The sequence below is a fragment of the Colius striatus genome, chromosome 25 (assembly GCF_028858725.1).
Source record: "Colius striatus isolate bColStr4 chromosome 25, bColStr4.1.hap1, whole genome shotgun sequence".
Taxonomy (NCBI): Eukaryota; Metazoa; Chordata; class Aves; order Coliiformes; family Coliidae; genus Colius; species Colius striatus.
Genome location: NC_084783.1, coordinates 3,503,435 through 3,525,131, shown reverse-complemented (window position 1 = coordinate 3,525,131; position 21,697 = coordinate 3,503,435). Strand labels below are relative to the sequence as shown.

The window sequence follows — 21,697 nt, the reverse complement described above, 5'->3', positions numbered from 1 at the left end:
CCAGCACTGCACCAACCAACCTGGCAGGTGTAAGAAACCCAGGAGGTGATGGAGGAGCAAGAGAGATGGCACCAAGGTGCAGAGGGTGGGTGAGGGGTGGCAGAGCCTGCTGTGAGGGCACCAGCACCCCCCTGCCCTGGGCAGAGCACTGCAGCCTGAGCAGGGCTTTCAGCAGCCCTCAGCAGGGAAGGGTTTGTGCTGGAGCAGCTCAAGCCTTGGCTTTGCTCAGGGGTGGTGGGACCTCTCTGAGCATCACCTGAGTGCCCCCAGTGCTGATGGTGGAGGCAGAGGGCTGGGACAGGGTGTGCAGTGGCACAAGGACTGAAGGCAGTGGGGTGTTTCTGTGGAACACAGCCAGGAACACACCTTGCTCCACACACCTTGCTCCACACACCTTGCTCCTTTACTCTGCCAGCTCTGCCCAGGCCCAGAGCAGCCACAAGCTCAGTTCCTCTCCCAATTCCTTATCATCCAACAACCAGCAAAGCACTTTGGGGAGTGAAGGGAAGCCACTGACCCTCTCCCCTGTGTTATCCCAGCACACACCTGCTTTCCCCAGCACAACCCCATCTCTTTGGTCTCTGCATCCTCAGTAAATCCTCCAGCAGAACACAACTGTTGCTTCCAGGAGAGATGAACCCTGAAGCTGCTTTTCAAAGTGCCCTCCAGAGCTCTGTGTTCAGCTCCCTGTCCCACTGCTAACAGGGGCTGAAGAAAGTCCTTTTTGGTTGGGGTTTCTGCAGAACAGGACAGTTTCTTCCTTCATTTGAATGACTCCAACTCTCTATGTCTTGGTTTTGCTCCATGGCCTTTGAAACACACAGGAGGTTCCATGACCCCCCTCCCCCAGCCTGAAGCAAACAACAAGGGGAGCTTTTAGAACTTTCTTGTTGTGGTTTTCTCCTTCTCTTTATTATTGTTCTCACTAAACCCAACTCCTTGGCACACAGATGAAAACCTCTCCTTGCACAATGCCTCCTGCACAAAGCTGGAGTGTGCCTACATCACATTTGCACACAGAAACATTGAAAGCAAGACCCAGTTTTCTTTTCTGAGCTATTTCTGTGGCCAAGAGGTAGAGAGGAAAACCAACCCTGCAGCAGTGTGCCATGGAGGAGAAGTGGAAAGGACAAATGCAGATCCACCCCCATCCTGCAAAGTGCTGTGGGAAGGGTTCCCCAAAGCACTCCCCAAAGGTAGACCTGACCTCAGTGGCAGGATTTCCCTGCTCAGCACCTTCACTGGGATGGGAGAGGTGGGCAGAGGCTTGGGTGCAGCTTCACAGATGGAGCAGGTGGTTTTTCACTCCTCCCCATGGCTGGAGAATGGAGAGCTGGGCTGGGGAAGGTGGCAGAGGATGGGTCAGTCTGGTCTGCAGTCAGGAACTGGCTGAAGGATTCTTGGCTTGTGGAGCAACAGTGCTGGGAAAAGAAAGAGACAGTGGCATTGAGGAGACAGGCAGGAGAGCAGCAGCTGGAAGGATGGGAAGAACCAAAGGGGCTTCCCTCAAGGAAAACCTCAATGCTTGGAGCAGAGCAGCTTAGACAAGCAACAGCTTTCAGGGTGCTGCAGGGCAGGGGGCAGCTCACAGCAGCCCCCATGGGAAGGGAGATGATCTTTGCAGCCAACCACCATGAATCAGGAGTGCTGGGTGAGAATAAACTGACCCTGAGCAGCAACATGGCCTCATGGGCAAGAGCCAATGGCAGCCTGGGGGCAGCAAGGAGAGTGTGGGCAACAGGGCCAGGGAGGTTGTGCTCCCCCTCTGCTCTGCCCTGCTGAGGCCTCAGCTGGAGTCCTGTGGCCAGTTCTGAGCTCCTCAGTTGCAGAGAGACAGGGAACTGCTGGAGAGAGGCCAGTGCAGGGCCACCAAGATGCTGAGGGGATGGAACATGTGTGTGAGGAGGAAAGGCTGCAGCCCTGGGGCTGCTGAGCCTGGCTGAGCTCAGGGGCACCTCATTAACACTTACAGGTATTTAAAAGGTGGATAGCAAGGGGATGCAGCAACACCTTTCCTTTAGTGTCCAGTGACAGGACAAGGAGTGAGAGACAAAAGCTGGAACACAAACAGTTCCACTTCAACTTAAGGAAAAGCTTCTTCAGTGTTTGAGTGAGGGAGCCCTGGCCCAGGCTGCCCAGGGAGGCTGTGGGGGTTCCCAAACTCACCTGGATGTGTTCCTGTGTGACCTGCTGTGTCAGTGGGGTTGGACTTAGATGACCTTTAAAGGTCCCTTCCAAGCCTCACCAAAGCTGCTGTGGGCTGCACAGTGTGACCCTTCCACGTGGGCAACTGGGCAAACACAGAACCTGAGGCAGAGGCTTTCTGCAAAGACAGAGGCTCAGTGTTCACTGTGCTGGTTTTAGCAAGGATGGGCACTTGGGAATTCTCTCACTGCTCCCCAGCCAGACTCCAATACCCAACACCCTTTCTCATGAGACAAAGCACACTGGACTCAGCCAACCTGCTGCAAGGTGTTTCAGCAGCTGTTGTTCAACTGCAAACCTACAGAAGCACAGAACCTTAAGGGTTGGAAGAGACCTCAAGAGATCACCCAGTGCAACCCCTCTGCCAGAGCAGGACCAACTAGAGGAGGTCACTGTTGTGCTGCTGCTTAGCTCTGGAGGGCTTTGCCCCCAAAAAGAACCACACAGATAACAGGGAACAGCAGCAGATGAACAGCTCCAGATGCAGCCCCTCACCTGCTCCACCTGAGGAGCAGCAGCTCACCCCAAACACCTTTTGATTTCCTGTCTTACACAACCAAACCTCTTGCAATAAGGAAAGAAATTCTTTCCCAGTTCCCCTTCTGTCAAACCACATCATTTGCTCCCCAGGAAACAAAGGCAGAAGATCATTGGGAGGCTCCAGTCACAGCCCAGAGTCACCTTTCTGAGACAACTGCTTGGGCTGTTTGACAACCTGCTGAGATGTTTGCCCAGAGCTGTGTGTCATGTCACCAGAACCTCCCTGGGATGAGCCCAGGGTCACCTCCCCCAGTACCTGTGGCCCTGGGCAGTGTTCAGCTGATCCTTCATGGCTATGGCCTGTCTGAGAAGGCTGTCAATGCTCTTGAAGTACACACTGCTGTCAGTCATGTTCTTTATGGCACTGAAAGGAGGAAAAGAAGAGGGTTGAGAGGAGGCTGATGAGGTTTTCCAGAGGTATTGTGGGTTTAGAGTTCACATCCCCTCACAGAGAGCTGTTGTAAGAATCTCAACCTGATGCATCTTAGAATCAGACAATTGGTTGGGTTGGCAAAGCCCCTGAAGCTGCTGCAGTCCCAGCCCTGCCCTCACCCTGCCCAGCCCAGCACTGACCCACAGCCCTCAGCACCTCAGCCCCACAGCTTTGGGATCCCTCCAGGGCTGGGCACTGCCCCATCTTCACACCCTTTCCAGCTGGTGAGTGGATTAACAGTTGGGAAAGCTCTGCCTGGTCCCTTCTCACCTCCAACCCACTGCCTCAGTTCACACCAGGGAGGCTCAGGGGAGCACAGGAGGCTCCTGTGCTGCTTTTAGCACACCAGCTCTGCCTGTGGGTGCAGCCCTTCAGCCCAGGGGGAGCTCTGGTACCTGCAGGCATACTCCACAGTGTAGATGGCTCCTTGGCTCTGCTCCTCCCAGCTCTGCATGTCAGACTGAAAGAGAAGAATCAGAGTCATGGGATTGTTTTGGTTGGCAAAGCCCCTGAAGCTGCTGCAGTCCCAGCCCTGCCCTCACCCTGCCCAGCCCAGCACTGACCCACAGCCCTCAGCACCTCAGCTCCAGGGCTTTGGGATCCCTCCAGGGCTGGGCACTCCCCCAGCTCCCTGGGCAGCCTGGCACAGGGCTGACACCCCTCTCAGGGAAACAGTTCTGCCTCAGCTCCAAGCTCAACCACCCCTGGGGCAGCTTGAGCCCATTTCTTGTCCTGTCACTTGTTACTGGGGAGCAGAGCCTGACCCCCAGCTCCCTGCAGCCTCCTGGCAGGGAGTTCTGGTTTATGTAAAGCTCTCTCAGGCTGCCTGGCCCAGCAAACAGCCAGGATCTGAACTAACACAGTCCAGTCCTTAGTCCTTCATGTAAAACCAGGCAACAATCTCCTTCACAGCACTGAAACTTCTTATTTCATTGGATCTGCTGTTCTGAAACACTTCCACAGCTGGAAGCAGCCCTGTGTTCTCCTCTGCTCTGAAGCTCTGACATCACCCAGCACCTGCTTTGCCTTTGGGGAGCTGGAAAGAGCATCCCTCCATCAAGCCAGTCCTGGTGTGGGACATCTCAGTACTCTGCAGCTCCAAGGGAAGGGAAAACCCAACACACACACAGACCCTGATGAAAGCTCAGCTCAATTCAGAGGCAGCTCAATAGGGAACTGTTTCAAAAGCAGTTTGAGCTTGGGTTTGTGTCCTCCTGGGAGCTATTTCCTCAGACTATGCTGCTGGGTCTAGTTACAAGCCAGAAGAAATCCAAGGGCTTCTTTCTGTGAGTGAGGGAGGTCAGGCAGGAGCTTGGAGAGGATCCAAAGGCCCTTCTGCTGCTCAAAGCATCAGCAGAAGTATGTTTGGCCAAATAGCTTTGAACTCCAAAGAGGAACAAGCCCCTGCCTGCCCTGCTGCAGGCTGTGCTCTGCAGGAGAGGGCCCCTGGAGCCAGGACTCACAGCCCCACAGAGACAGCCTCATGCTGCTTCATGTGGCTGTGGCTGTAGCTGGGAACACACTTTGTGTGTGGGAGCAGCTGCAAAAGACACAGAAACCCTCCTGCAGCTCCTCTCCTTGCTCTCTCTAGAGGTGCCAGACAAACTTTAACAGTCATTTAGACTCTGCCATGGCACTGGCTCAGTTGGATGTGTCACAGCCCATGGTCCTGCTGCTTCTGAGCACCACAGAGTCACAGCATGGTGGGTGTGGGAAGGGACCTTTAGAGCTCATCCAGCCCAACCCCCCTGCAGAAGCAGCTCCCACCTAGATCAGGTCACACAGGAACGTGTCCAGGTGGGTTTTGAAGAGCTCCAAGGAAGGAGCCTCCACACTCTCCCTGGGCAGCCTGGGCCAGGGCTCCCTCACTCAAACACTGACATAGTTCTTCCTTATGTTTCAATGGAACTGTTTGTGTTGCAGCTTCATCCCATCATCCCTTGTCCTGCCACTGGGTACAACAGAAACAAGTGCTGCCTCAGCCTCCTGACACCCACCAGTTAGATATTGGTCAATATTAATGAGCTCCCCCCTCAGTCTCCTCCAGACTGAACAGCCCCAGGTCCCACAGCCTTTCCTCACAAGGAAGATGCTCCAGTCCCCTCAGCATCTTGGTGTCCCTGCACTGGCCTCTCTCCAGCAGTTCCCTGTCCCTCTGCAGCTGGGGAGCCCAGAACTGGCCACAGGACTCCAGGTGAGGCCTCCCCAGGGCAGAGCAGAGGGGCAGCAGAACCTCCCTTGACCTGCTGCCCACACTCTCTTGCTGCCCCCAGGCTGCCATTGGGCTCTTGCCCACGAGGCCACGTTGCTGCTCATGGGCAGTTCATTCTCACCCAGCACTGCCAGGTCTCTCTCCTGGAGCTGCTCCCCAGCAGGTCACCCCCAGCCTGGGCTGGTGCTGGGCTTGTTCCTCCCCAGCTGCAGGACTCTGCCCTTGCCCTTGGTGCCCCTCAGCAGGTTCCTCTGTGCCCAACTCTCAGCCTGCCCACAGCTCACTCACTGGCAGCTCAGGCTCTGGTGAATCAGCCAGTTCTACCAGTTTAGTGCCAGCAGGGAGCTCATTGAGGGTCCCTCTGTGCCCTCACCCAGGTGGTTGATGAAGATGTTGAACCAGACTGGCCCCAGAACCCATCCCTGTGGAACCCCACTGGCCACAGGCCTCACACTGGACTCTGTGCCATTGATCCCACCCTCTGGGCTCTGTCATTCAGTTCTCCATCCACCTCACCATCCACTTATCCCACACTGCCTCAGCTTCCTGATGATGTCAGGGGAGAAAAGCCTTGCTCAAGTCAAGGTTTCCCTGCATGGGAGCCAGGGATGGCTCTTCCCAGCCTTCCCAGCATTTTCCTGTCCTTACCTAGCAACAAGAGCCTTTCCCTGCAGCTCCTCACTGCTGAACCTTCTCCAGACTCCCAGCACATGCCTCTGGGTGCAGCTTAAGACCTAAAGCCAGCTATTACCACACAGCAGCACTAGGGAGGTGTTCCTGCTGCTCAGAAGTGAATGAAGGAGGAGATGGGAGTTGTTCAAGGACCAGGCAGAAGCCAGAGAGGCCCCTGAGCTGCAGAGTGAGGAGGCAGTAGCAAGGGCCTGGCATCAGGCTGCACCTTGTCCCTTTGGGCCAGTGAGGAAGGCATCAGGATGATTTATCAACTCACATAGGTTGGTTGCTGTCAGGGCACTGAGGTGACCTTCTCCTTACAGCAGCTTTTCTCCCTCTCCATTTTGCCAGAGGTCTCATCCCCCTGGGAATTCTGGAGGCTGAGGAGAACTCCATCAGCCAGAGATGGAGTCACTGGAGATGGGAACCACCAACAAAGTCTGTTTCCTTTATATATCACCTCTATCTTCAGGCTGAATTACCTGAGACTGGATCCACACAGGCTAATTCTTTGTCTTCTTCTCTGTCCTGAAGAGTTAAAACCACCCCACTTCCCCTTGCTCTGACTTAGCTACAACCTGACAGTGTTCCCTCACTGCACAGCCCTGCTGACACCCTCCTGCTCCAGTCCCTACCCACAAAGCCAATGGGATCTGGCAGAGGAACCCAAAATACCCATCCCCATCTGACTGAACATCCCTGTCAGGGTCCTGAGCACATCCCTCCCTCCTGGGGTTTGGCTGCCTGGGTTCAAAGGCTTGACAAGCCTGTTCAAACAGCAACACCTGAAACTGAGGTAACAGCAGAGTGGAAGCAAGGAGAGAGAACCTGTCCATGAGCCACCAGCAGCCTGGCAGCACAGAACTGGCCTGAGGTATGTTTAATCCTCCCAGTTCCCACCAGGGACTGGTTAGCAGCAGGGAGGAGCAGGCAGGGCCCTCACAGGGGTGTTGAGCCTGGAGAAGAGGAGGCTGAGGGGAGCCAGGAGCACTCTCTGACACTCCCTGACAGGAGGCTGCAGGGAGCTGGGGGTTGGTCTCTGCTACTAAATAATGAATGACAGGACAAGAGGAAATGGGCTGGAGTTGCCCCAGGGGAGGCTGAGACTGGAGCTGAGGCAGAACTGTTTCCCTGAGAGGGGTGTGAGCCCCTGTGCCAGGCTGCCCAGAGAGCTGGGGGAGTGCCCAGCCCTGGAGGGATCCCAAAGCTCTGGAGCTGAGGTGCTGAGGGCTGTGGGTCACTGCTGGGCTGGGCAGGGTGAGGGGAGGGCTGGGCTGTAGGAGCTTCAAGGGCTTTGCCAGCCAAAATGATTCCAAGCCAATGAGAGAGTAAAGGTTTTGAGAGACCCTGTGTGGCACAACCCCACTGCCCAGCAGCCCTCAGAGCTGCCCCTCCCTCACCCCATCACCCCTCCACCATGGAAACTGCTCCAGTTGTCACCCAATTGCTCCATTTCCTTTTGTTCAGGACACATCCCCTGGAACTGGGACTAATCTTGATGAGATGACAGCAAGAGACAGCTCAGGAATAACCTTACAAAGCTGTCTCAGCCCCTGCTGTACATCCCCAACACTCCTCTCTGTACCCACCAGCACATGGACAGAAAACCTTAATAAATAATTGAATAATCCAGTGTCACAGCCCAGGTTAATTTGGAAAGCAGGGCTGGAAAGCACAGGTGAAAAATGGGGCCTGACAGTGCATTAGCATAGACATGAAGCAGTAATCTATTCATGAGCCATCACTCCTAATGAATCATGACTGGCAGAAGAGGGAGAAGGACAAGGCTGGCATGGGAGGGGAGTGGGAGCACAGCTGGGAGATGCAATTCATTATCCTGCTTTGCCTCATGTGGGCTCTTCACACTTGTTCCCTCACTCTCCCCCTTCCCCTCCTCATTTGATGGAGGAGATAAAAACCTGGCAGTGTGCACAGAGGTAATAAGATTTAACATCTCCCTCTGCAAAACAGGCTCCTCATTCCCCCTTTGTGTCCACACAGGAACCCACACAGGACCATGGCTGAACCCTCAAGGTGGGTTTCTTTCCCTGCAACATCCCCTCAGCCCCACAGGCAGGTCCTACAGCACCTCTTGGGTTCATTCCCTCCCTTCTACCCTTATCCCCACCACCCAGGGAGGTGTGAGAGGGCCAGAGAAGCATGTTGTGCCCTGGTGGGTGATAGTTTTGGAGGCTCAAAGTGCTCCATGACTCACCTTGTGCTGAGCCAGCTCGGGGAGGGAGCGGCGCACGTGCTCCTGCAGCCGGAACAGAGCCACCGAGGGCTCGTTGGCCAACACGTACATGCTCTCTGTGAACTTGTCTGTCACTGCCCCAAGAGAAGAGAGAGAGAGGTGGGAGGGGAGTTATGGAAAGTAGAGAGCAAATAGTGGGGTTAGAAAAGGTGTCTCAGAGAGCTGGTTCTGTCCCCAACACAGGGATGGAGCAGAACTGCAGCTGGTGTCTGACGTGGGTCTGTTCATAAAGGTGGAGCTGAGGCTGCTTCCCTGAGAGGGGTGTGAGCCCCTGTGCCAGGCTGTCCAGGGAGCTGGGGGAGTGCCCAGCCCTGGAGGGATCCCAAAGCCCTGGAGCTGAGGTGCTGAGGCTGTGGGTCAGTGCTGGGCTGGGCAGGGTGAGGGCAGGGCTGGGACTGCAGCAGCTTCAGGGGCTTTGCCAACCCAAAGGATTCCATGATGCTGAGAAAGACCCTGAGGGGCTGGAGCATGCCCAGAGCTGGGGAAAGGGCTGGGGCACAATCTGATGGGGAGCAGCTGAGGGACCAGGGGGTGTTTAGTCTGAAGGAGGCTGAGGGGAGACAGCAGCACTCTCTGACACTCCCTGACAGGAGGCTGCAGGGAGCTGGGGGTCGGGCTCTGCTCTGATAGACAGGACAAGGGGAAACGGCCTCAAGGTGCCCCAGGGGAGGTTGAGGCTGGAGCTGAGGCAGAACTGTTTCCCTGAGAGGGGTGTGAGCCCCTGTGCCAGGCTGCCCAGGGAGCTGGGGGAGTGCCCAGCCCTGGAGGGACCCCAAAGCCATGGAGCTGAGGTGCTGAGGGCTGTGGGTCAGTGCTGGGCTGGGATTTAATGACCTTCAAGGTCTTTCCCAACCCAAGTGAGTCTCTGATTCCAAGATGCTTGTGCAAACTTCCACACAGAGCTGGGAAGGTCTTGCTGTGCTGTACCTGCAGAAGACAGGGATGGGACAAGAGGAAATGGGCTGGAGTTGCCCCAGGGGAGGTTGAGGCTGGAGCTGAGGCAGAACTGTTTCCCTGAGAGGGGTGTCAGCCCCTGTGCCAGGCTGCCCAGGGAGCTGGGGGAGTGCCCAGCCCTGGAGGAATCCCAAAGCCCTGGAGCTGAGGTGCTGAGGGCTGTGGGTCAGTGCTGGGCTGGGCAGGGTGAGGGGAGGGCTGGGACTGCAGTAGCTTCAAGGGCTTTTCCAACTGAAAGGACTCTCTAATTCTATGAGGGCAAAATCCCACTACACAGCCACTTCCACTCTCCTCACAAGGGCACCTGCAGCTGGGGCTGAGTTGGGCTCCAGCACAGACAGAGCAGCCTGGGATGTCACCACCTCCACAGTCCCCTACAAGCTCTGTTTGTTCTGCTCTAAGGACCATGTGGGTTATGCCCATCACTGGGCCCTTTCTCACCCATTTGGAGGGGCAGGAGGTGAGTGGTGGCAGCTCCCAGTGCTGCTGTGTTGTGGCTACTGGGGAGAACTGGGATCTCCTGGGCTGGAGGCTCCTGCTCTGTATCAGTCACATGGATTCATCTCATCTCAGGCTCATTGTGCTGCCAGTCAGTGAGAGCTGGGCAGGCTGAGAGTTGGGCAGAGAGGAACCTGCTGAGGGGCACCAAGGGCAAGGGCAGAGTCCTGCAGCTGGGGAGGAACAAGCCCAGCACCAGCACAGGCTGGGGGTGACCTGCTGGGAAGCAGCTCCAGGAGAGAAACCTGGGAGTGCTGGGTGAGAATGAACTGCCCATGAGCAGCAACGTGGCCTCGTGGGCAAGAGCCAATGGCAGCCTGGGGGCAGCAAGAGAGTGTGGGCAGCAGGTCAAGGGAGGTTCTGCTCCCCCTCTGCTCTGCCCTGCTGAGGCCTCAGCTGGAGTCCTGTGGCCAGTTCTGGGCTCCCCAGCTGCAGAGGGACAGGGAACTGCTGGAGAGAGGCCAGTGCAGGGACACCAAGATGCTGAGGGGACTGGAGCATCTTCCTTGTGAGGAAAGGCTGTGGGACCTGGGGCTGTTCAGTCTGGAGAAGAGAAGGCTGAGCTCAGGGGGATCTCAGCAATGCTGATCAATCCCTGCAGGGTGGGTGTCAGGAGGCTGGGGCCAGTGTTTGGTGTGTGGTGGCCAGTGGCAGGACAAGGGGTAACAGGCACAGGCTGGCACACAGGCAGTGCCCCTGGCACAGGAGGAGCAAGTCCTTTGGTGCTGAGGTGAGGGAGCCCTGGCCCAGGCTGCCCAGGGAGGTTCTTTAGGAGGTTCCCAAACCCATCTGGACACATTCCTGTGCCCCCTGACCATGAGGAACCAGCTTTAGGGCTGGAGGAGCTCTAAAGGTTCCTTCCAATCCTCCCCCATTGTGATTCTCTGGTTCCACTGGCACAGGAGAAAGTCCTTTGGTGCTGAGCTGAGGGAGCCCTGGCCCAGGCTGCCCAGGGAGGGTGTGGAGGCTCCTTCTCAGGACGTTTCCAACCCCCCTGGACACGTCCCTGTGCCCCCTGAGCCGGGGGCAGCTGCTGGAGCAGGGGCTGGGGCTGGATGAGCTCTGCAGGGCCCTTCCCGCCCCTCGGGGGTCCCGCCATACCCAGCCCCGTTGTGCCCGCGCCCCGTCGCGACTCAGACCCGCCGCGCCCCGCTCGCCCCGGCCCCGCCGCTCTCTCCCGAGCCCGCTCCCACCTTTCTTCACCTTCAGCTGCATCTCGGGCTCCTCCATCCCGCCCCGGCCCGCCCCGGCCCGCCCCGCCGCCGCTTCCGCTTCCCGCGGTGCCCTCCAACACCGGCCCGGCCGCAAACCTCGGCGCAGCGGCTCCGGCGGGCAGCACCGCCCCGGCACCAGCGTTCCGCAGCCGCATCGGTCCTGTGCGACCCCCCACATCCCACCCCCCACATCCCACCCCCCCCACGGGCCTCCAGCACCCCCAGGGCCGGCTGGAGGTGCCCCAGCTGGGGCATTACTGGTCTATGTGTTAAGATAAAGACAGCCCTGCCTGGTCTTTTTGGGTGGGTTTGTTGTGGGGTTTGTTTTGGCCCAATTTCGAGGCTGTTTTGGGAGGTTTGTGGTGGGTGAGAGAGTGGAGGAACCTTGAGCTTTGCTGTCACAACCACCCAAAGCTAATTAACCCTTAAAAAGAAACGAGCCACGTGGCTTGTGTCAAGTGGAATCCACCTGGGGCATCTTGGGGGGGTGCAGAGAACCCTGAGGAGATGCCTGAGAAGAAGCTGAGAGCTCTACAAGCAGCCATGAGCTCAAAGATCCCCCCTATGGAAAGCAGCTGCATGCAAAACAATTCCCTGAGCCCCAGCACACGGCATGTTGCCATCTGGGAAATGCAACACAAATGCATGAGATGGGGAGCAGCAGCTCTGCAGGGGATGCTCCTCAGCTGGAGCAATACCCCCCTGCACTCCCCGCTGCCAAAAACCATCCCAAACCCTCCTAGACACAGCCTCGGAGCTGGGTGCTTCTGCTCCTGGCATGGAAGGGACTGTCGCTTTAACGGCAGCCAGCCCTCCTCCGTGCCGTCAATGGACGGGGCGGGCGCTGCTCTGCCCCATCCCCACCCCCCATCCCCGTTCTGCCCTCGGGCAGCCCCTGCAGCCCCTTCCCCAGCCCCACGGACGGAGGGACACGCCGGAGGATGGCGGTGGGTTGAGCTGAGCTGGGTGCCGTCGGGCATCCCGGGCACGGAGGGGGCTGGAGGTGGGGGGTGAGGAGTTTGGGGGGTGTCCCTTGGAGCTGGGTGAGGATGGAAGGTTCAGGATGGTCCCTGGTGATGGGGATAGACGGGGCGAGCTGGATCTCAAACTGCATCGAGGGCACGGGAGGGGGTTGGTGGTTTGAAGCTCAAGGAGCTGGCATCTCCCCCCTCCCCCTTAACCCCCCACTTTCTGGCTCTTCCTCGTGTGCTGTTGTGTGGCAGCTGCCCCATGGAAGGTGAAGGAGCAGCCAGGCTGGTGGGGACCCCCTCGAATAAAGGGGATACCCTGGAGCTCCCCAAAAAGGGTCAAAAGGCAGCAGCAGGCACAGAGGAGCTGCCTGGGACCAGGGACATGGATGCCAGCGGTGCCCAGCCAGGGCATCTGCAGCCAGCCTGGGACTGTGGGCATGGTAAGTGCTGGGGGTGATGGGGTGGTGGGATCCAGGGCATGGTGAGTGCTGGGGGTGATGGGGTGGTGGGATCCAGGGCATGGTGAGTGCTGGGGGTGATGGGGTGATGGGATCCAGGGCATGGTGAGTGCTGGGGGTGATGGGGTGATGGGATCCAGGGCATGGTGAGTGCTGGGGGTGATGGGGTGGTGGGATCCAGGGCATGGTGAGTGCTGGGGGTGATGGGGTGATGGGATCCAGGGCATGGTGAGTGCTGGGGGTGATGGGGTGATGGGATCCAGGGCATGGTGAGTGCTGGGGGTGATGGGGTGGTGGGATCCAGGGCATGGTGAGTGCTGGGGGTGATGGGGTGATGGGATCCAGGGCATGGTGAGTGCTGGGGGTGATGGGGTGATGGGATCCAGGGCATGGTGAGTGCTGGGGGTGGTGGGATCCAGGGCATGGTGAGTGCTGGGGGTGGTGGGATCCAGGGCATGGTGAGTGCTGGGGGTGGTGGGATCCAGGGCATGGTGAGTGATGGGGTGGTGGGATCCAGGGCATGGTGAGTGCTGGGGGTGATGGGGTGGTGGGATCCAGGGCATGGTGAGTGCTGGGGGTGGTGGGATCCAGGGCATGGTGAGTGCTGGGGGTGATGGGGTGGTGGGATCCAGGGCATGGTGAGTGCTGGGGGTGATGGGATGGTGGGATCCAGGGCATGGTGAGTGCTGGGGGCGATGGGACGGTGGGATCCAGGGCATGGTGAGTGCTGGGGGTGATGGGGTGGTGGGATCCAGGGCATGGTGAGTGCTGGGGGTGATGGGGCGATGGGATCCAGGGCATGGTGAGTGCTGGGGGTGGTGGGATCCAGGGCATGGTGAGTGCTGGGGGTGGTGGGATCCAGGGCATGGTGAGTGATGGGGTGGTGGGATCCAGGGCATGGTGAGTGCTGGGGGTGATGGGGTGGTGGGATCCAGGGCATGGTGAATGCTGGGGGTGATGGGGTGGTGGAATCCAGGACATGGTGAGTGCTGGGGTGGTGGGATCCAGGGCACACCCAGGGTCCTGCAGTGTCTGTCCCCCTCTAAACCAAAGTGCCCTGGGGCTGGGCTGCCTGTGGGAGTCTCTGTGTTGTGTGTGGAGCTCAGGCTGATGCCCCAAGAAGCAGAACTCAGGTCCACAGTGGCCACTCTTTGTTTTGCTCTTGTTTTGTAGGTGGAGCAGGTGCTGTCCCAAAGCCCTCAGCTGCTTCCATGGACAGGCAGAGGAGCACAGAGCTCTCAGCCCTTGACAGTGAGTGTTGCTGAGGTGAAAGAGAGGCCACTTGGGTCTCTCATCCCACAAAGGCTGGTGGTCTGCTGCTAGTCCCTCCCATAACATGGCAAGTCCAAATCCAGACCCTGTGCCAGCACTCAGAGGTGGCTGCTGCAGCTCCATGCAGTGCAACTGGAGCTGCCAAACCCTTTCCTCATTAAACTAGAGACCTCTTGTTGAAAACACATCGAGGGGTCAAGGTTTGGAGACAAGAGGGGGAGCTCAAGTGCATCCCCCAGGCTGTCCTCTGCAGTATATCATTTGCAATGATGCCATTAAGGGCAGATCTCTGCCTCCCATGGTGCCTCAGATGGGCCCTGCCTCTCCTTAGGCAGCTGCTCAGGCTGTTTTATCTTCCCTGCTCAGCTGTTGGTTGCTGGGCACTGGGCAAACCTCAGTCTCCAGGCTCTTTACTTGCAAGGGAATCCTTCCTTTATTTGCAGGACTTGTTTTGTCCTGGGACAGGAGGGAACAGCTTCAGATAAGGCTCAGGAGACCTGAGCTTTCATGCAGCTCTTGGCCTCAAGTCAGGGTAGTTCTTCCTTGTGCATGGGGGAGATGTGTCCTGACTCTCTGCTCTCTCTGGAACAGGTTTCCCCCTGAAGCACTCAAACACTCTGACCAACAGGCAGAGAGGCAACGAGGTCTCAGCCCTCCCTGCCACACTGGACAGTGAGTATGGCCTGGCAGAGCCCCTGGGATGTGCATGGGAGGTATAGAGGGGGCAGAACCTTTCTCCATCTCCTGCTGCCATGCTCAGTGTCCCCAGAGCTGCTGTCTCAGGCTCTCCCTGTGCTGCCATTGCTCCCAGAGCTCAGCATGGCTGTCCCAGCTCTGCAGCACAGGGCTGTTGGTCACCCATGGGCTCAGCTGGAGGCTTGTCTTGGTCACAGCCACCCCAGGCTTGCAGGGACTCACCTGCAGATGCTGGGTGTTGAACTGAGCAAAGTCTTTGTGCTGATAGATGAATCCTTTCTGTCCCCCAGCACTGTCCATCCACCAGCTTGCTGCCCAAGGAGAGCTCAGCCAGCTGAAAGAGCACCTGAGGAAAGGTACGTGTCCCTTGGGCTTCTCACCTCTGGTCACACAGAACCCTGCCAGGCCACAGCATGCCCTTTGATCAACTCCTCAGTGGGAGGACAGACAAGGCTTTACCCTTCTTGTCTCATCCATGTTTGTGCAGGAGAGAACTTGGTCAACAAACCAGATGAGAGAGGTTTCACCCCACTGATCTGGGCTGCAGCCTTCGGCGAGATCGAAACGGTCCGTCACCTGCTGCAGTGGGTGAGGCTTCTGCCAGGCAGCCCCTCCTTCATGGCACATTCCCCTCTCCATCCCCAGCAGCTACCAAATTGCCCAGCACCATCCCTGCTATCACCTCAGCCCATCTTTCCCCTGGCACTGAAGGGGCCACGTTTGCAGAGCTGATGGTTCAGATGCTGTCGGGTGCTGCTCCCTGCTGGGCTGTGAGCTGAGCCAGGAGCATGCAGAGCCTTCTCTCCCAGCTGGCAATAACTGCTTGTCATTAAATATCTGCTTATTGGTAATTTGAGACCCAAGCTTATCACTTGGGCCCTGTAATCTGCTGGCAAATGTGCTCACTGAGGTATCATTGCAGTTAATGAGCTCGTTGCTGCATCGTCCTTCAGTGCTGGGTTTGCAGCTGAGGGCTGGAGGGGGGAGCAGGAACCAGATCCTCCTGTGCTCTGGATCAAGCTGCTCCCCAAAGCTCAGTCCCACATTCCACTGGCCAAACTCTGGCTCTTTTACTCTCTTAGCAGCAAAACTGCAATGCATCCCCAGAGAGACAGCCAGAAGCCCAGAGAAATGAGGTGATAAGGCTGGTAAAGGCTAGAGTGAGGTCCAGGAGAGAGCCATGGCTGGCAGGGCTTGGGGAACAGGGAGGTTTTTGAGGTCAATGAGTATCAGAAGAGATGGTGGATGCTGTGTGGGGATGGGGGAGAAGGGGCTGAGTAACAGGAACCATCAGGCTCAATTTACTCACACCAGAGAAGGGCTTTTAAGTCCCCACCTGCCATGGCTGGTGGTGGCAAGGAGAGGTCACTGGGATCACCTGAGCCATCCCTGTGAAGCATCAGGACCTGGCTTTACAATCCCTGGGTGCCTCCAGGTTGTGCTGAGCACCTCAGGTCTCAGCTCAGCTCCTTCCCAGGGTGCAGACCCCCATGTGCTGGCCAAGGAGAGGGAGAGTGCCCTGGCCCTGGCCAGTATGGGCGGCTACACCGACATCGTCACCCTGCTGCTGGAGAGGAACGTGGACATCAACAGCTATGACTGGGTGAGTGCCAGAGCAGGGGAGGGCTCTGCACAGCTGCTTGGGAAACAAAGCAGCACCGAGGTCATGTTGCTGTGGGCTGAGTTTAGTAGTGCTGTTGCTCTCTGAGGTGCTTCCCAGGCTCAGGCAGCTCTGAGAAGGGAACCTGGGTGATGATTGTGAGTGGGTTTCCTCAGTTGCTCACACTGGGGATGTTCCCAGCTGCAAGGAAACAGGGCTCAGAGCTTCAGGGTGTCTTGAATATTCAAAAGTTGGGTTCCCCAGCTGCAGAGGGACAGGGAAGTGCTGGAGAGAGGCCAGTGCAGGGCCACCGAGGTGCTGAGGGATGGAATATGTGTGTGAGGAGGAAAGGCTGCAGCCCTGGGGCTGTTCAACTGGAGAAGAGAAGCCTGAGCTCAGGGGCACCTCAGCAGTGCTGATCAATCCCTGCAGGGTGGGTGTCAGGAGGATGGGGCCAGTGTTTGGTGTGTGGTGGCCAGTGCCAGGACAAGGGGTAACAGGCACAGGCTGGCACACAGGCAGTGCCCCTGGCACAGGAGGAGCAAGTCCTTTGGTGCTGAGGTGAGGGAGCCCTGGCCCAGGCTGCCCAGGGAGGGTGTGGAGGCTCCTTCTCAGGAGGTTTCCAACCCCAGCTGGACACGTTCCTGTGCCCCTGAGCCAGGGGAAGCTGCTTGAGCAGGGGCTGGGGCTGGAGCAGCTCTGCAGGACCCTTCCCACCCCACCATGCTGGGATACAAACAGCAACACCTGCCTAGAGCTCCTCTGCCAGACAATTCCCACCCTGGAAGTGGGAGGGGGTGGAAAGGGGATGATGGTGGGTTGGGGAGAAGCCCTGAGCCAGGCTGGCAGTGCCACAGCCCCTTCCCTCTCCCCACAGAACGGAGGCACCCCCCTGCTCTACGCCGTGCGTGGGAACCACGTCAAGTGTGTGGAAGCCCTTCTAGGTAATGGGGAACATCTGCAGCCTCCCATCCCTGCTGCTTGCTAACTGCCTCAGGGAGAGAGCCTGGGGGGACAAACTGAGCAGCCCCTTCCTCCCCCACACCAGTCAGAGGGGGATGAAGGCTTCCTGGGGGTCTCCTCACCCCGTGCCCTGCTTGCAGCTCGTGGAGCCGACCTGACAACAGAGGCAGATTCTGGTTACACCCCCATGGATCTGGCTGTTGCTTTGGGACACAAGAAAGGTAAGTGTTCTCTCCCCAGAAAGGCTCCAGGCAATTCCCAGCTTGCTTTTTTTTGCCACCTTCCACCACAGCTCACCACTCTGCCACACAGAGAAACTGGGCTAGAGAAATCGAGCTGGGTTCTGTTGCACTTGCTCCCCCTGCAAAACAGAGCTGGGCAGGGGATGGAGCTGGGCAGGGGAGATGGAGCAGGGGCTTCAGTGGAGCTGGGCAGGGGAGATGGAGCAGGCCCTGGGGAGATAGAGCAGGGGCTGGAGAGGGAGCTGGGCAGGGGAGATAGAGCAGGGGCTTCAGGTGGAGATGGAGTTGGGCAGGGGAGATGGAGCTGGGGCTGGAGATGGAGCTGGAGCTGGGCAGGGGAGATGGAGCAGGGGCTTCAGATGGGGCTGGGCTGGGGAGATGGAGCAGGGGCTTCAGATGGAGCTGGGCTGGGGAGATGGAGCTGGGCAGGGGAGATGGAGCTGGGGCTGGAGATGGAGCAGGGGCTTCAGATGGAGATGGAGTTGGGCAGGGGAGATGGAGCAGGGGCTTCAGGTGGAGCTGGGGCTGGAGATGGAGCTGGAGCTGGGCAGGGGAGATGGAGCAGGGGCTTCAGATGGAGCTGGGCTGGGGAGATGGAGCAGGGGCAGGGGAGATGGAGCAGGGGCTTCAGGTGGAGCTGGGCAGGGGAGACTGAGCTGGGCAGGGGAGATAGAGCTGGGGATGGAGATCGAGCCAGGCAGGGGAGATGGAGCAGGGGCTGGAGATGGAGCTGGGTAGGGGAGACTGAGCTGGGCAGGGGAGATGGAGCAGGGGCTGGGGAGATAGAGCAGGGGCTGGAGATGGAGCTGGGCAGGGGAGATAGAGCAGGGGCTTCAGGTGGAACTGGGCAGGAGAGATGGACCTGGGCTGGGGACAGACCTGGGCTGGGGATAGACCTGGGCCAGGGGAGATGGGGACAAGCCCCTGGAGAAAGGGGTTTCCTGGAGCAAAATGGTGGCCCTGCCCTGCCCATGGTGGTACTGGCTTCTCCCAGGCTTGCTTCCCCTGGGTTTCACTTCTCTCTCCTCCATTAGTCCAACAGGTTATTGAAAATCACATCCTCAAGCTGTTTCAGAGGAAGGAGCTGGAGTGATGCTGCACTGCTGCAGCACTGAGGCACTGCTCTCTTCTGGGACCACCACAGCCTCACCCAGCCAGCCCAAAATGGGCAGTGGGCTGATGCCCTGGGCAAGGGGCATGTGAAGGGTGCCAGGACCCCCCTGCCCTTGCTGGATCTCTGCCTCTCCTGGAGTGGGGGCACAGCCACAGTGCCTCACACCTGGGGACATGCATTCCTCAGCTGCATTTCTGCCCTCTCAGGCTGGGCTGCTCCATGTCTGTGTGCACTCAGGTATTGCATTGATGGAAGTAAATGCTAGAGCAGCTGTGTGGAGCCCTGTCCATTGCCAGACCCCAATCCCAGCACCAGTGAGAAACTGGGTCAATCAACCTCCTCAAGGCCTGAACCACCCCCAATGCCCTGCTGGTCCCTCTGCAGAGCAGATCTTCCTACCATGAACTTGCCAAGCCCTCTCTGCACACAGCACCACAACCAGCCAGGGAAATATCCAGAGGCAGGAGTAAAACCCTGGAGGAAACATCACTCTGACAGCCCAGCAGGGCCCTCACAGGGCTCCAAGAAGTGGCTGGCAAAGGCAAAAGAGAGCCAGAGCCCACAGCACATAGAGGGGACACTCCTCTCCTTGCTCAAGCCACACTCCAGCATGGTCATGGCAAACCCTGGAGGGCTCAGTCACAGGGGAAACAGCCAGGAGGAGAGGGGACACCATTTATTTGGGTGGTTCCACAGGCTGTGTACCACCAAAAGCTCAGAAGTCCAGCACTTGGGTGCCTGCACTGGTGCCCTCCATCACTGCCATCCCATGGAGCCCCCTCTCAGCACCTGGGGGTGCAATTGGGGGCTGCAGGGCCCCACTGATGGGGTTTGTTGCCCTGGTTTCCACCCCCCACACACACCCTTGGGGAGGCAATGGGGGAGCAGCCCCCCAGACTGCCCTTAGAGCCTCTCCCCCAGCACCCCCAGGTGATACACCACAATCCTCCCAAAGAAGTCTGTGCTCTTCTCAAAGGTGATCTTCAGCTTATCCAGCACTGTCTCCTCCACTTGGAATCTGTGCAGGGCCCATAAAGGAGAAAACCAGGCCAAGGGACAGCAGTTCCCATGGGAGACACCCCAGTGGGTCATGCCCAGGGATGGCTGGAGCTGCTCCAGCTCTGCTGGGTACCCACAGCAGCAGCAAAGTGCCAACAAGCACCCACAGAGCTGTTGGTTAAAGCCCAGCAGTGCCATCACCCCCTGCTCCCCCTCCACAGCCCCAGGTAGCTCTAAACCATCCCCCACCAAGCTGGGCAAAGGATATCTGCATGGCATTGGTGTCCTCAGGGTACAGGACAGGCAGCTTCACTGGTTCTTCACCTGCTCTGGAGCCTGGGAAGGTGAGTGGAGGCAGCTCAGGTGCTCCTGGAGCCTCCAATAGCTGCCATGGCCTCAGTGCAGGGACCAGGTTCCCATTTGCACCCAAAGCATCCCAGAGAAGCCCCAAGTTCTCATTGTTCACCCCCTTCTGCTGCAGCCCATGGCCTCAAGCATGTTTGGAATGGCTAAAAGATACCCCTGGTCCCCACAACAAAGAGCTGGGGGGGGGGGGTGTGCAGGTAAATAGAGGCAGAGGGACCCCCCCCAGAGCAGCTCCTCACCTTCCAGCGTGCACAGCTGGCTGGAAAATCCCCCCTGGAACTGGATGTGGAGCTGTGAGACCTTGACAGCTCGAGGGAAATGCAGAGTGACCCACTGGCACGTCCCCTGAGGGCAGGAATGACAGTGGGGCTGTGTCACTGGGGCACTCCCCTGCAGCCAGCTCCTGTCCCACCCCCTCCCTGTCCCCTCCCCTGGACCTCAGCCGAGTTCCAGCAAGTCTCCTCGCTCCCATCGAACATGTGCTTCTTGCCAAACTGCTTCACGTCCCGGTTAAGCACGGAGCTCACCCTGCAGGGACACGGGGCAGGGGACAGGGGGTGACATGGCTGGGACATGAGGTCCCTGCAGGGCATCTGGGGGGGACCCTTGGGGGGAGCTGGGACTCACCGGGTGCCTGTGTCAGCACAGATCAGGGGCTCCAGGGGCATCGCTGCCTGCAGAGAGAGGGGGTGAGCCCAGGGGCAAAACTGGGGTCACCCAGCAGCATTGGGGACACTCAGCAGCACTGGGGACACCTGAGCAGCATTGGGGACACCCAGCAGCATTGGGGACACCCAGCAGCATTGGGGTCACCCAGCAGCACTGGGGACACCCAGCAGCATTGGGGACACTCAGCAGCATTGGGGACACCCAGCAGCATTGGGGACACCTGAGCAGCATTGGGGACACTCAGCAGCATTGGGGACACTCAGCAGCATTGGGGACACGTGCACAGGGCTGGGGACATCTGAGAAGCATTGGGGACATCGTGAGAAACACTGGGGACATCTGGACAGGATTAGGGACACCTGAGCAGAATTGGGGGACAGCATTGGGGACCCTCAAACAGCACTGGGGACACCTGAGCAGCATTGGGGACCCCCTCCCCCCCAGACAGCACTGGGAAGCCCCCCAAGGACAGCACTGGGGACCCTCAAACAGCACTGGGGACACCTAAACAGCATTGGGGACCCCCCAAGGACAGCACTGGGGACCCTCAAACAGCATTGGGGACACCTGAGCAGCATTGGGGACCCCTCCAAGGACAGCACTGGGGACCCTCAAACAGCACTGGGGACACCTGAGCAGCATTGGGGACCCCCCTCCCCCCCAGACAACTCTGGGGACCCCCGCAAGGACAGCACTGGGGACACCTGAGCAGCATTGGGGACCCCCCAAGGACAGCACTGGGGACCCTCAAACAGCACTGGGGACACCTAAACAGCATTGGGGACCCCCCAAGGACAGCACTGGGGACCCTCAAACAGCACTGGGGACACCTGAGCAGCATTGGGGACCCCCCTCCCCCCCAGACAGCACTGGGAAGCCCCCCAAGGACAGCACTGGGGACCCTCAAACAGCACTGGGGACACATAAACAGCATTGGGGACCCCCCAAGGACAGCACTGGGGACCCCCCCCAAGGGTAGCACTGGGGATCCCCCCCATGTACAGCACTGGGGACCCTCAAGCAGCACTGGGGACACCTAAACAGCATTGGGGACCCCCCAAGGACAGCACTGGGGACCCTCAAACAGCACTGGGGACACCTGAGCAGCATTGGGGACCCCCCTCCCCCCCAGACAGCACTGGGAAGCCCCCCAAGGACAGCATTGGGGACCCTCAAACAGCACTGGGGACACATAAACAGCATTGGGGACCCCCCAAGGACAGCACTGGGGACCCCCCCCAAGGGTAGCACTGGGGATCCCCCCCATGTACAGCACTGGGGACCCTCAAACAGCATGGGGGACACCTGAGCACCATTGGGGACCCCCTCCCCTCCAGACAGCACTGGGGACCCTCAAACAGCACT

At 58.6% G+C, this 21,697-nt stretch overlaps 3 protein-coding genes across 3 annotated transcripts; 1 reads left to right on the top strand and 2 right to left on the bottom strand.

Moving 5' to 3' along the window:
• Positions 1 to 891: 891 nt before the first annotated feature.
• Positions 892 to 11,014, bottom strand: BORCS8 (BLOC-1 related complex subunit 8). Its single transcript, XM_062015048.1, has 5 exons — positions 10,962 to 11,014; positions 8,278 to 8,390; positions 3,574 to 3,638; positions 3,002 to 3,109; positions 892 to 1,421 (listed from the first exon to the last, which is right to left on the bottom strand). Exons 1-5 carry the CDS (start codon positions 10,996 to 10,998, stop codon positions 1,379 to 1,381), a joined length of 366 nt encoding a protein of 121 aa, XP_061871032.1. The 5' UTR covers positions 10,999 to 11,014; the 3' UTR covers positions 892 to 1,378.
• Positions 11,015 to 11,852: 838 nt separating this feature from the next.
• On the top strand, positions 11,853 to 18,569 carry RFXANK (regulatory factor X associated ankyrin containing protein). The gene is made up of 10 exons (XM_062015014.1): positions 11,853 to 11,929; positions 12,206 to 12,393; positions 13,585 to 13,662; positions 14,275 to 14,355; positions 14,670 to 14,735; positions 14,867 to 14,967; positions 15,857 to 15,982; positions 16,857 to 16,923; positions 17,083 to 17,163; positions 18,219 to 18,569. Exons 2-10 carry the CDS (start codon positions 12,213 to 12,215, stop codon positions 18,275 to 18,277), a joined length of 840 nt encoding a protein of 279 aa, XP_061870998.1. The 5' UTR covers positions 11,853 to 11,929; positions 12,206 to 12,212; the 3' UTR covers positions 18,278 to 18,569.
• A 390-nt stretch (positions 18,570 to 18,959) lies between these two features.
• On the bottom strand, positions 18,960 to 20,371 carry NR2C2AP (nuclear receptor 2C2 associated protein). The gene is made up of 5 exons (XM_010209742.2): positions 20,291 to 20,371; positions 20,101 to 20,191; positions 19,903 to 20,008; positions 19,566 to 19,633; positions 18,960 to 19,318 (listed from the first exon to the last, which is right to left on the bottom strand). Exons 1-5 carry the CDS (start codon positions 20,329 to 20,331, stop codon positions 19,202 to 19,204), a joined length of 423 nt encoding a protein of 140 aa, XP_010208044.1. The 5' UTR covers positions 20,332 to 20,371; the 3' UTR covers positions 18,960 to 19,201.
• Positions 20,372 to 21,697: the final 1,326 nt, after the last annotated feature.